This window comes from Neomonachus schauinslandi, chromosome 1 (assembly GCF_002201575.2).
Source record: "Neomonachus schauinslandi chromosome 1, ASM220157v2, whole genome shotgun sequence".
Taxonomy (NCBI): Eukaryota; Metazoa; Chordata; class Mammalia; order Carnivora; family Phocidae; genus Neomonachus; species Neomonachus schauinslandi.
The window spans coordinates 90518864-90532619 of record NC_058403.1 but is presented as its reverse complement, the minus strand read 5'-3'; the positions used below and the strand labels follow the sequence as shown (position 1 = coordinate 90532619).

The following is a 13756-nucleotide window of genomic DNA, read 5'->3' as shown; positions in this document are numbered from 1 at the left end:
CTATTCTATTCTATTCTATTCTATTCTATTCTATTCTATTCTATTCTATTATTTCTATTTCTATTTCTTTTAAGCATAATGCTGAGCACAACCCATTAAACTGATTTCACAACCCAGTAATAGATTATAACCCAGAGACTGAACACTATTTTTGCTCTCTATATACATTAGATTGATATAGCAAGAACAAAATTCTGACTCCATTGTTCTCCATATTAATCCTTTTGGGAGGCCTCATGTTGCCTACTGGATAATGTCTAATATCTTGAAAAGGCATGCATGTCCCCCTGGCAAGCTGTCAGCTCTTCCAGCTTCATTTCTCCCCGTTCCACCCCACGCTTTCTAGCCTGGCAGCTCTCCACTCCTTCCTATTTGCCCTGGAGTTTTCTTTTTCTGGTTCTCTCATATCTTCATCCCCCTGGCTGCTTTCCTTTAAAAGCAATACTTGGGTCATGGTAAATAAAATGTCTATTGAAATAAGTAGTGAGAAAGTGACACCTAATAATTTGTGGTTGACTTCTTGGTATAAATTACCCCACAAAATCAATAATTACTTACTCATAGATTGGTATCATCATGATCATCATCATCATCATCGACTAAAACAAGTACTCCAGAAATCGTTTATTTCTGTATATAAAATATACTTTGACAGTGGCATTCAAGTATGTTTGAATCCCATGTTCTAGGTACTCATAACGATTCATATAAAACAAGGAAACCACACTGAGACAGTACAGTGAAAATCTATTTCTCTTTATTATTACCCCCTACCTAACTATATCCTATTCTCTGATAGGAACAGCATCATCTCCCAGGTGGAAACAAAGCCTTCTCTATTTTCTTGAATGTCAAATGAGGCAACAGAAGAGTTAAATAACTAGAGGTTGATATAAAAAATTTCCCTGCGTTCTTCTAAATAATCTGAATCAAAGGAGTAACCACAAACACACTCTGCATTACATTTCTGTGAACAAATTCAAGTGGATCTCATCTACTCAGCACCTGTAGAATCTGAACATCACACTGTATTGTGTATGAAGGCTGGAAAGGCATGGAGAAAAAGACAGAGGATTGCCGTTTTTAACTTTATTTGGCTTTGGAAGCCTTGCAATAAACTTGGAAAGAAGGACGGTGGGAGAAATTTTGGGCAACATTATCTAATATTTGGATAAGAATCATCTTTGTGTGGGTGTAAACCTCAACATGGAATGTTGGAGTGTAAATTTCCAAGGACTACATTTTCATGACAATGATATTTAAATGTTTCTTGATGCTTTTTAATAGTTTTAGAATGTTTAGATATTACTTCTCTTAATTCCCTTTAAAAAAACACATAAGGGTTAATACCTGTTGTAGGTGATTTTAAAGGGGAAGAAAGTGATGGGCATTTTCTATGCCAGCAGTTCTCAGCTATTACCTGCTCAATAAAATGACCTGGGAACTTAAAAATACTAATGCCCCAGGCATGGTCATTGTCTGAACTCCACAGTTGTATCAGACTCTCTGAGGGTGGGTTTAGGCTTCTCTGTCTCTGTGTGTGTGTGTGTATGTGTGTATATATATTTAATAGCTTCCCTAGTTGGTTGTAATTATGTCAAGAATCTATGAGGTTCATAATATTTTTATATGGAATATAATTCTTCTTTCATTTGTAAAGTGATACAAATTATAGTATAGTCTTCCTTATTGAAAATGCTCCTAAGAGGTATTTCTTTTGTGTTTTCCTGCTATGTAAATTTGCTAGGGTATAAAAATATCTTTTATCATTAAATACTTATTAGTTATGGTGTCCCTGAATAGAACAAAGATGGCAACAATCAAGTTAAAAACTGAAATGTTTAATCCTGAACATGAAGTTCAACAGTCAGTTTATACCTGACAACTAAGAAAAAAAATGAAGTATGTCTAGCATAACAATTTATGCATTTAAGTGAAAGTTTGTATTTTTTGCAGGAAGCAGTTAATAGTTCAAAATAATGTTTGATTTAGATCACTGGTTCTGAAAGGGGGAACAGAGTGGAAAATATGCATTATTTTGGCCCCTTTCTTTGAATTTCAAGTATTGTTAAAAAAAGGTTATAAATTTTTAATGTTAAAGGGGAAAAATAATGATAAACACTAAATTAGGCAAAATCTTTTGGGGTACTAGAGTTTTAGGTTACATTACAGGTTACAAACTGTTCAGGGAAATGAGGTACTTGAGAAGTATAATGACAACTTGTACATGAATTTAGAGTTCATCACGTTTTTCAACAAGCAATTCTATGTGAAAGCACATTGTGGTTGGGCATTAGTTATTATCATTCCTACTTAACAGTGTTCTAAGGAGTTAAAGGATGTTTGTTGCTCAAAGTCACACAGCCTTTAGGAACCAGAAACGGCATCAAACACAGATTTGGTGTTCTGTCACAGCTCTGGACCCACATGGCCACCTTTGGCTATGAGAACTACATATGTGAAAGTGGGTACCGCTAATTTGCTAGAGGCACAGTGGCAGGCACTTGTGAACGTGGTGTAGCATAAATCCCTAGACCAGCAGTTTGGGAGCTTATTTGAAATAAGGCATCTGGTGCCCCATCAAAGATGTAACGCATCAGAATCTGCTTTTTAATGATATTCCTATACAATTTTTATACATTTTAAGGTAAAAAGCAATAGCGTAAGGAATTCCACATATGAAATCAGGCACCTGCCCTGCCACAAACTAGCTGTGGCACTGTAAGTTGTTTGTTTTTTTTAACTTTTTAGAATATCAGTTTCTTTATCTGTAAAATGGAGTTGATAATATCTGCTTTTGAGGTTTGTGGCCATGCTTATCTGAATAAGAGGGCCTGGATCCCAGCAGGAGTTTAAGAAATGCATACTGAATCCATATGCAAATCCACAGATGTTTAAAAAGACAGCACAGGCACTCAGAGAATTTGGTGAACTCTCGATTTCTTGATTATATTGCACTAAGAACTATCTTGTGTTAGAATCGATTTAAATTAAGCTTTCTGGGATGTCCACATTTTCATGCCCTAGAGATTTGCTACAGAATTATTCTCAGCATAGCAATTATAGGTGAGGCTGCCCTATAATGAGATATCTTTGCTACTTCATTAAATAAACCCCCTTGGATGGGCTCCAAAATGGACCTGCCTCATACCAAATTCCATTACACTGGAAGTAATCACATAAGAAGGCCCTGGTGCAGGTTCAATCATCTGGATACCTACCATTTACCATAAAGGGAATGTGTTCTAGAACAGTGATTCCCAAAAGTGGGTTCTCAGACCAATGCTTTACTGATTCAGGGGGAAACAAAAAAATAAAGACAACTTAGTTAACTTTTCATAAAATTAATATATAACCTATTTTTAAAATATCCTTCATTCTGAGAGTGTACCCTTTCTTTTTTTTTAAAGATTTTATTTGAGAGAGAGAGAGAGAGAGAGAAAGAGCATGACCTAGAGGGTGGGGTGGAGGGAAAGGGAGAGAGAGAGAGATAAGTAGACTCCCCGCTGAGTGTGGGGCTCCATGTGGGGCTTGATCCCAGGACCCTGAGATCATGACCTCAGGTGAAGTCAGATGCTTAACCAATTGATCCACCCAGGTGCCCCCTGAGAGTGTGCCCTTTCTATTTTCTATCCCTTTGGCATTCAACTGCTCTGTATTTTTTTTTAAATATTTTTATTTATTTATTTGACAGAGAGAGACACAGCGAGAGAGAGGCAACACAAGCAGGGGGAGAGGGAGAGGGAGAGGCGGGCTCCCCACCGAGCAGGGAGCCCGATGCGGGGCTCGATCCCAGGACCCTGGGATCATGACCTGAGCCGAAGGCAGACGCTTAACGACTGAGCCACCCAGGCGCCCCAACTGCTCTGTATTTTTTAAAATAAAGATGATAGTAGATTGTAATTTTTGTAATGTTCTTGCAAAATTCAAATACAATGTAAATCCTCTCCTCCACCACTAACTTTTGTTTTTGTTTTTTGTTTTTTTTAATTTACAGGTCCTTGAAATTCAAAAATTCTAAACCATTGTTATAGAAAAAAACTCTTAAAAGGAAATTCTTTCTTATGAAATTAGTGAGGGCATAGAGCATTTTTTTTTTAAGATTTTATTTATTTATTTGACAGAGAGGGAAAGAGAGCAGAAATAGACAGAGTGGCAGGCAGAGGGAGAGGGAGAAGCAGGCTCCTCGCTGAGCAGAGAGGCCGATGCAGGGCTCGATTCCAGGATCCTGGGATCCTGACCTGAGCTGAAGGCAGACGCTTAACCGACTGAGCCACTCAGGAGCCCTGAGCATAGAGCATTTTAAGTTAAGGGGAAAAAAAAAAGAGCGAACTGTCAAGTTTCAACTGAAGGGCAAATCGTTTAATGTTGTCATATCAGAGTACAATGCTCCTCAAACTACAGTGTGCACAAGGATCACTTTCCTGGCACAATCCAAAATTCTGTGTTTCCAACAAACTCGGAGTAGCAAAGGCATAATGGTTAATTGGGGAACCAGACCACCCTGGTTCAGCTTCTGGTTCTACCACTTCTAACTATCGTCCCTCAAGCAAGTTACTCAACTTGTCACTTAGTTTTTTCATTAGTAACAAAAGAATAATAGTCCCATCTGTTAAAAAAAAGAGATAACAGGCCCCAAATGGAATCAGTTGTGCTATGCCCCATGTCAGCAGATCGACTTAATACCTAACCTAATTGCAGTTTCAGCCTTCCAGGAATATAACCTTTAACCAGTCAACATGAAACTAGCTGGTCAGCACTATTTAGATAATCCACCTGATGAACCCTTTCTATTCTCTAAGGGTGACCTTGCCTAAAACAATGCATTCTTTATTAATAATTTCCTTTTCCTGCCCCTTTTCTGCCTTATGCCCTTCAGAGCTCCTTTCTACTGCTAGATAGCATGCTGCCAGATTCTTGAACTGTTGAATAAAACCTATTAGATCTTTAAATTTACTCAGTTGAATTTTTTTTAACAGATTTGGTGGCAGCAGTGAGATTAAAGGAGACTTCAGTAGCTTCAGGGACAATGAAAAACACAGGCATGATAACCTGTGAACACTCTTGAGTCCAGTGTCTTTCTCACCATTTCTCAACACTATGGGTAAGTTCTTGGTTCTGAGCTCTGCTCACTTTGTGTGGAGCTCCAGATCTAGTTGGCTTTTCAGTCTGCAATTCCCAGGTCTTTGAGTAAAAAACCCTAGCCTTTGATTCTGACTCCGGATTCCATGTTGGAAGTTGCTGATGGTTTAGTCTGTAGTTCCCCATTTGTTTGGAATCCTTCCCCAGATTCCATGCTTGGAACTGCTGGAGGCAGCTGCAGTCCTCCATTTGTTTGGAATCAGTCAGCAGCCCTCATTCTTAGGGCTCTGTTGGCTCAATCCTTACCCTGGACCCAGGTTCCACAGAGCAAATTACTAGTGGTGCATGCACAGCCTTCTCTTGGTCAGTCTGCTGTAACATCTAACCCCCCCCACCTTTGATCCTATCTCAAAATTCCTGTGGGAACTGTTAGTAGCAGTTTGTAGTCCCCCATTCAGATGGAATCCCTAGTCCATAGTCCCCATTTGTTGAAGTTTGCTGGTTCAATCCTTTCCCCAGTTCCCCGTTTGTTGGTTTTTGCTGGTATGTAATGTACACATGAGGTAAATGCTAACTGCTAATGGGAATCTTAGAAACTAAAAAAGCCACAAAAATCGGTGGGTAAGAGTCAAACACTTAAATACTGTTAGAGCACTCATTATGTAACTCAAAGACTCCCATGGAAGGATAAGTTGGTTATCCAGAATGGGTTAGATTGACACTAGAGTCATCTGCCAACTTCAAGAAAATTTCCATGCAATGAGGTACACTGTAAAACATCACATGGTTCTTAGCCCAGCAGCACATCCTTTTCAGGTATTAATTTGGCTCTGAGAGACCCAAAGGCTAAGCTAAAATGAATGAATGAATGAATGAATGATAAAAAATGGGATCCTTAAAATCCAGAGAGTTAAGTGTTCCACCTTCTAGCATACAGCTTATTTTATGTCTAAAAACTATGGACACAGAAGCTATAAATATCTATAAAAATGGCACAGTCTTACTAAAAACAACCTAAAATTACAATGACCATTATGGTCTTATTTAGATAAGATTGTTTATTTAAGAAGTACACTTAAAAGCTAGGCCTCACAAATCAAACAGAACAGGATACCTATTTTAATTGGTATATAGAAGCTTCCAAAAGGCTTCAAGACTCTAAAATAACTTTATTGAAAGTTTTGTTGCAAAAGGCTAATGAAAAATTAAAGACACAAAAGGTATTAAAATAACACCTAGGTCTCTTCCATTATATCCTCCTAAAAATCCATCATCAAAACACTGGTCCAGAAACTGATGTCTCAGTTGTAATCATCTGGGACACTGGAAAACAGATTGTCCTGGAAGGCCCTATACAAATCTTTAATACCTACTCATATGCTCCCATATCTACCTTCCAAGAAAGGCCCCCATATGGATTCCTCCCCAAATTGATGGGACTCACTCATTTCCTGGTAAGCTGCTACATTATTCCCTTAAACAGCTAAAGGAAACTAAAATTAAATTTAATGAATAACCTTGCCAAATTCTAGTAAATATCAGAGCTACACTCTCCACTTTAAACCCCAGTCAGAATCTGCAGATGGGATCCTGGAAAAACTGGCAGAAGCCAACTAAGGGTGAGAATTCTTAGTAGATTCAGCTTTCCCAGCTCTCTGTCTGTAGTACTGGGAAAGGAAATTAAAATATCTTTTGCACCTTCTTTGGGGACACCTTGTAAGTATAAGGGGTTGTTCAGTACTGTCAGAAGTATTTACTGTTTGTCTTGGCTAACAGCTACAAAGTAGCTCTGTGGTCAAAAATTGGCCCCAATTGCAGAGCCTGATAAAAATTTATTTTTAGGTTTCCTCCCCTAAGCCAAAATGAAACTCTATACCCAGAGAGAAAGAAAAAACCTTCTGAAGGCTTTGAAAAAGAATTTACCAAAAAAGATAGCGTAGTTAAATTGGTCGATCAACCCTTGGTGTTGTTTAGGCTGTGAGCCAACTCTTTGAGGAATTGAGAACAACTGTCCTTATCTTACATATTTTTGCAGCACTAAAAATGCAGCTCCAGAGGCAGCTCAAGGTTCATCTATTCCTTTTTAACCAATCCTAAAATCTCCCCCATTTATCTCAAAAGACTTGTAAATATTGGCCTTAGGAAACCAAAGTCCTTCTTGGAGGAACTTAACATTCTTACCCTGTGCCTTTGAGATGGAAACTCTTATCTGAGCCATCTCTTGAAGTAAAAATTTCAGGGAGGTAATTCTTACTGGAGGAAAAAAATTGGGGGGGGGCGAGTTCCTTCCTTCCTTCCTTCCTTCCTTCCTTCTTTTTTTAATACAAACTGCTCCACAGCTTCCATGAGTTTGCTAGTCAAGGACAAATACAAATTTTAAGTGTCTTCTCCACAAATATTAGCAGAAAAAACTTTAGCCATATGAACAGATAAACTTAATTTATTCTAACTATTCTTTTATAACTAATGAATTTTACATTATTGTGCCTGTTTTATGGTTAAAATTTTTAAGTGAAACTATAAGGTCTCTGTGTCTGTCTGTGTGTTTATGTACGTCTATATATGTGTATTGTAGATATGTGATATTTTTCTACCGCTGGATGGATATTGTCAAAATTAATTTGTAAAAGAGCTCTATTTAGTTGGTTTAAAGGCAAGTGCTTATAAGGACTGGGTATTCAAAAACTCTCAGAAATATAAAAATTTAACCCAAATGATTTTTAAGTTCACATGATCTAGGATTAATCTTTAGTAAATAAAAGCTAATCTAAGGCAAATTAAAGTTATTAGAGTTATAATCTCTAGTACATAAAAGCTAGTTTAAGGCATGTCTTTAGTGTTATCAGCATTAAACATAAAACTTTTATTCTACCTGGGTTTACTAATCAAATAAATTCTTATTATCTCTATTAAAATGTGTTGGCCAAAAAAATAACTTAGGATGACTGACTTTGTCTAATGTCTTATGAAATTTTGTGGGTAATCTAAACATAATTGTTAAGAACAAGTAAATTAAATACATGTAGGTAGTGATGCAGGAAACAAAGGCAAAAGAAAAATTATTAAATTTCCTTACTACCTATAGCCCATTGACAAGTCCTTGAAACAGGCAGAGTGACATTCCTCTAGGGACTCAACTGCCTGGATGTTGATACTTTGCTAAGGGCAAAAGGAAATTTTATCCCAACCCCCAGGACCCTGTAAGTCTACCTTAACATATAAAAATTCCTTTGGAAACTTCCTTTATCTCTACACACCCCCCCAAGATATATCTTGGCGATCATCCCCCCAATAGATGACCCACTGATATACATCTGAAGGGTCTCATGACTGAGTTTTTACTAAATAGTAATAAATGACCTTTCCTAGCAATAGCTAGCCCCCTCAGGATCCTGGAAACCCTACTTCCAAAAATATCTGGAAGCTTATACTACCCCTAACCCCCTCCCAACTTGAAAGTATATAATGGGCCACTCCTCATGACCCCAGTGCAGCTCTTTCTGCCCACGTGTCCTGTCCCCATGCTTTAATGAAACCACCTTTGTGCACCAAAGACGTCTCAAGAATTCTTTCTTGGCCATCAGCTTCAAACTTTAACATATTTCCTATGTCAGGTAGGATAAAAAGTTGTTAGGTGAACTTTTTGAATAGTTTCTGCAAATCTTTATAGTAACCTGAAATCTGAAAATTTTGCTAAACGTTCAATGATGAGTTAAATTAAATTCATTAAATACCCAGATCATTTCCAAATAAGACAAAATAGAAACATTAATTACTGAACATAGGTTTATCCTCTTTTGGTTTCCTTTTTACAAAGGAACTAAAGATATTTGGATCTATCAGTAAACATATTTTATGCCACATTGAAAAAATTGTACTCTAAGGAAGGATTTGTCTCTAGAAATCATAAAATGTAAATTTGCCAATCTGAAGAATGCTGATGTAACAGTTCACAATTGCTTACTTAGTTTTTACTAAGATTAAGGTTTTAAAGGGTGAAAAATTCTAATATATAATTAAAACTACTAGAAATAATAAGGGAAATATCTCTGTATATAAGGAAAGTAGGATGTGTGTTTTCAGTGAGGAAGGGAGATGCACTTTTGTTGAGGAAAAAGAGTAATTTTATCCTAAAGAGAGGTAGAAAAGAAGAAAAAAATAGGAAAAAAGTCTGAATCTAAAACAGTTTTACAAAGATTAAGGAAAAGGAACCTTGGGAAAGTAATTTTCTGTGTGATCAAGTTGGATAAAATTAAATAAATTTACAAGTTTTTTAAATAAGCTTTGATATGATCAATGTACTCATCCTTAAGAAAAACTAGAACTTAATATTTTTCATCTGCCAGAAGGACAGTTTTCTTGGACTATTGGTCTGCCCCTGATAGGAGATTGTGTCAATGGGAAAGGTTTTCCTTCTTTACCTTTTAAGTAATCTGCCTATAAAGCAAAGATTTATGTTTTATCAAAATGATTTCCTGTGCTCTTTATCATTAGGTCTTTGATCACTTTAGAAAAAAAAATTGTCCTTTAAAAATTAAGGATCCATGTACACAAATGTGATTTAATATGAATGTGTTTTTATCTTCAGCTTATAACTTTTGCCCTATTGGTATGTCTTCTGATGTGAATACAAACCCAAGAGCAAATAATGACTGATTTTAATAAAACTTAACAAAAATGGATGAGTTGTTCACAGAGCTAAGCACTAATCTCACCTACATAACTGGTTCAACTTTATATAGTATAAGTAAAGCATAAAAAATAAATTATTTCATCAAGCCCATTTAAATAAATGCTTCCTGTGTCCTGAAATCCTAAAAGATTGAAGTTGACTGCTTTTTGGAAGCTAAATTGTTGTCTTCTGAATCATTGCTTACCATTTTATCTTAATCATTCTAAAATATTTTCATAAATTTACCTATCCAGTTAGTGACCATGTTATGAAAACAAAAGGAGCTAATAATTTGTCAATAGTACAAGGAAACTAATATCTAAGTAGAATATTTCTAATGGGGTTATTAGAAACATTGAAAATTATTATGTCAATTAATCTTCAGAGCCTTTCCCCAGTTTTTATTTTTGGTTCTTTTCTGTGGTTCTGTCTTTAACCACAACCAGTGTTCTGTGTACTCTTATAGCCGACTTTGTACCACCCATTTAGCAAGCATTCTGTATCCTCACGATGCCTTCCAAGTAATAAGCACTCTATGGGAAAGTTGCTAGTTATCCTTCAATATCCATCTCTTCTTATTATTAATACAACCCCTGAATATTAGGGCCATCCAGAATAAAGACCACAGTTTTCAGTCTCTCTTGTAGGCTTGTGTGGCCACATTACTTAATTTGGGTCAATGGGAAAAAAATGGGAATGGTGTGTGCAGCCTCTGTGAATTGTGCTCATGGGGACATAGTATGCCTCTCTCCTTCCTTTTTCTGCCTTCTGGCTGGCTAGAATGTGGATATGATGACACCAATAGGAACTGCCATTTTGGATCATGACGTCAAAGCCACATCTTGAGGAACAAAGTAGAATCTGGAGCTCTGATGATCACACCATACCAGCATTTGACTACCTACATTTATGTGGGAAAAAACAAAAACAAAAACAAAAAAAATCCTCCCTTGCTTTAGACACTGTTATTTTGGGTTTTCTGTCACTTGCAGCCAAACCTAATCCTAGCTTACATACACTCAAATATTTATTGATGCATCTGTCTTTCAGGTGTGATCCTTAACATTATGCCTTGGTCTCTGTCATCCATTCTACCCTACTTTAAGGCATGTTAGGACCTAATGAAAAGTGAGAGATGCATTAAATAATACCTATATACAGTCAGTATTGAAAAAGTTAAATTTATGAGAAGAAAGGATTAAAGAGGTTAAAAATCTTTTCTATTCCCAGCAGCTCTGGTTTATTAAGAGACATTCTAGGTAAAATTTCAAAGTTAACTCCCAAGATAATTAGACAAAAGCTAGGCCAGATGTCTAAGCTAAGTTTTGGTCTCAAAATAATTACCTTTGTTAATTACCAGTAATTAGTGTCAGCATCCAACACTTTCCTAAAAACCCTTGTTGGGGAGTGGGGGAGGAGTGGAGAGAGGTGGAGGAAAGAGGGAGAGAGAGAGAAAGAGAGAGAGAGACAGAACACAAGAGAGAGTCAGAAAAAATGTATTTTCTAGTACAGTTTGGGGTTATTAAAACCTGACTCCAATTTTATAATTTTGAACATTGGGTTTTATGGAAAAAACAGATATTTTCTTCCAGTTAATACAGATAGTTTTTGCTTCTACCTAGACTTAATTTGAAGTTTATATCCTTTCTTATTTTATGCTTTTCTTTTTTCATTTCCAAAATGATTATTTTTTCTTCATCTTTAAAATTATACCTTTAACCTTGGTCCCCCACCCTAAAAAAATTTTCAGCAGAAAATGGCCTTAGTAGAAGATCTCGGGGTTCTTCCTGGAGCCTTTCTTTAGCATCCTTTCCTCAGCCAGAGGCTTCTGGTCTTTAGCTCAAAGGACAGCATAGGACTCTCAGTGGTTTGTGGATAACTGAATTTTTTGGCACTTTCTACATAGTTCACCAGTTTACATAATGCATCACTCTTCCCTTCTTTGTGTAGACAACCCTTTGTGAGGACAGAAGTATTTATAGATGCATCCATTTGTGCACTACTTCATCACTTCATATCTCTTTGGGCCTCCTTTTCTGTGTTTAGAGTTTCTTTTTAAATATTTAGGGATACCATTGTCTGGCATTATCCATTAATAATTCATTGTGGATATAGTAATTTTAATTTGCAAGTAACAGTGGAAATAATACTTTACTCTTTAAATCTCTACTACAAACATCTCACACTTAACTCCTGCTTATGCCTCTGTCTCATGGTGGATCCATTTACCCCTTTACGCTATCTCTATTTAATTGTTTACTGGTTTGCCTCCCTCACCAGATTGTTAGGGGGAAAGGACCACATTCTAATTCATGTTTTTCTTTCTCCAGGAGCCACCAAGCACATATAGAATGCACTGAAAAAAAGTTATTTTGTAATTAATGAAATATGCAGTCACCAATATTGTCAGGTCAGTATGACTTTGGTCCTTTTATAGATTCAGTGAGTCATAAGATGGAACAAATTTTCCCACTACCTATTTTGTGTTTTAGTGGTGATTCCCAAGTTTATTTTATATTTTAGTCCATGGGCTATTTCTTTATGCCATAAACAATACTGACCAATTTATCTGCTTGCAGAGAGAAAAATAATTATTTATAAAGCTCACTAGGATGGGAAGGAAAGTGAAGTTTGATGATAAAGTAAAATGGTGTTATTTTGTTTTTAATAAATATCAGGCACAAACTTTCAGCCCATGCTAAACAGTAAAGATGGTTGCATTTAATTATGAACACTACATATCAAAAGGGGAAAATTCATATACTCATTATAGAGAGAGAATCTATATTCTACCCCCAACCACTGTACTAAAACTCTATGGCTTTTATAGGTTATACACCTAAATTACAAAACCAACTGCATTTTTATATGTTACCATTCACTTCAGGGTTTGTTAACAGAGAAAAAGCATGAGGTATGCTTTTGGGGTGATTTCTATATGTCGGGTGCACACAGGCATATAATTTGCAGGTATATTTTATTTGCTTTATATAAACTGGCAATTGTATAATCCTGATATCATTCAATATTTTCACTCTATGATCACTGTTTATTACAGTATGATCAGAGCTGCTCAATGTAATCACACTTTCCATTTCACAGTTTCCTCTCACCAATCTATATATTCTTTAATTCCATACCTCCAATGCTGTTCTGAACTGTCCGGCTGCCACAGCGTATTTCTTCTGCCTGTAGCAAGAGCTAGCATCCTTTAAGGCTACCTGAAGCCATTTGTCAATCTGAGGCAGAAAGCTGAAATTAGGTACATGCAAAGGGTCTGCTATTTCAGCAGCTCGGCACGTTGGTCGAATCCCAGTGGACATGATGGACTCTACAAACTCATAGCTCACATCCTCTTCATCGATGTAGACCAACTTCACCTCCACATCCATGATGTTTTTTAAGGGGATGTGAGGCAGAGGCATGGTGATCAACGTGCTGTCAAGTTCTGTTATCTTTGCCTCTTTCTTTCCAGCTGGCTTTTCTTCATTTTCTGCCTTCCTCTTAAAGGCCACTTTCTCTAAATCATTACTTTGTTTTTCTTTGATGCTCTTCGCCATTTTTATTCTTTCAACTGTGATTTCTACCTGTTTGTCTCCACAGCTTTTCTTAACCTCTTGTGACATTTCCAGGATGCTTGGTTGGTTTGCTAAGGTAGACATTTTCTTGCTTGTGTTTATCTTTGGAACAAGCTGATCAGGATAGACCCTATTCACTGTAGTCTCCAAATTCCTACTGCTTCCTGAATCCATTGATTCCCCCCCTGAAACTCCTGTAAGGGTGAGAAGAAGAAAAATAATTAAAACAACATTTTGAAGTTCCAATGGTTTAAAACTACAGTCAAATTAATTTGAAACACTTTTTTATTCATTATAGGAATTTATTACCTTAAAGTAAAACTGTATGTACATTATCTGCTGACAGTTTTACTAGAGAAGTGTATGTTTCAATCTCAAAACTCACCAAGGATTTGTTGAAAACACATTTAGACAATGTCTTTAA

General features: G+C 36.5%; 1 protein-coding gene across 1 annotated transcript in view; it reads right to left on the bottom strand.

Moving 5' to 3' along the window:
- The window catches only part of SPATA16 (spermatogenesis associated 16), a 213123-nt gene extending 199617 nt beyond the window's left edge, over positions 1 to 13506 (bottom strand). The window contains exon 1 of the mRNA XM_021702639.1: positions 12895 to 13506. Within this exon, the coding sequence (XP_021558314.1) occupies positions 12895 to 13506 (612 nt within the window). The remainder of the gene's footprint in view (positions 1 to 12894) is intronic.
- Between the last annotated feature and the right edge of the window lie 250 nt (positions 13507 to 13756).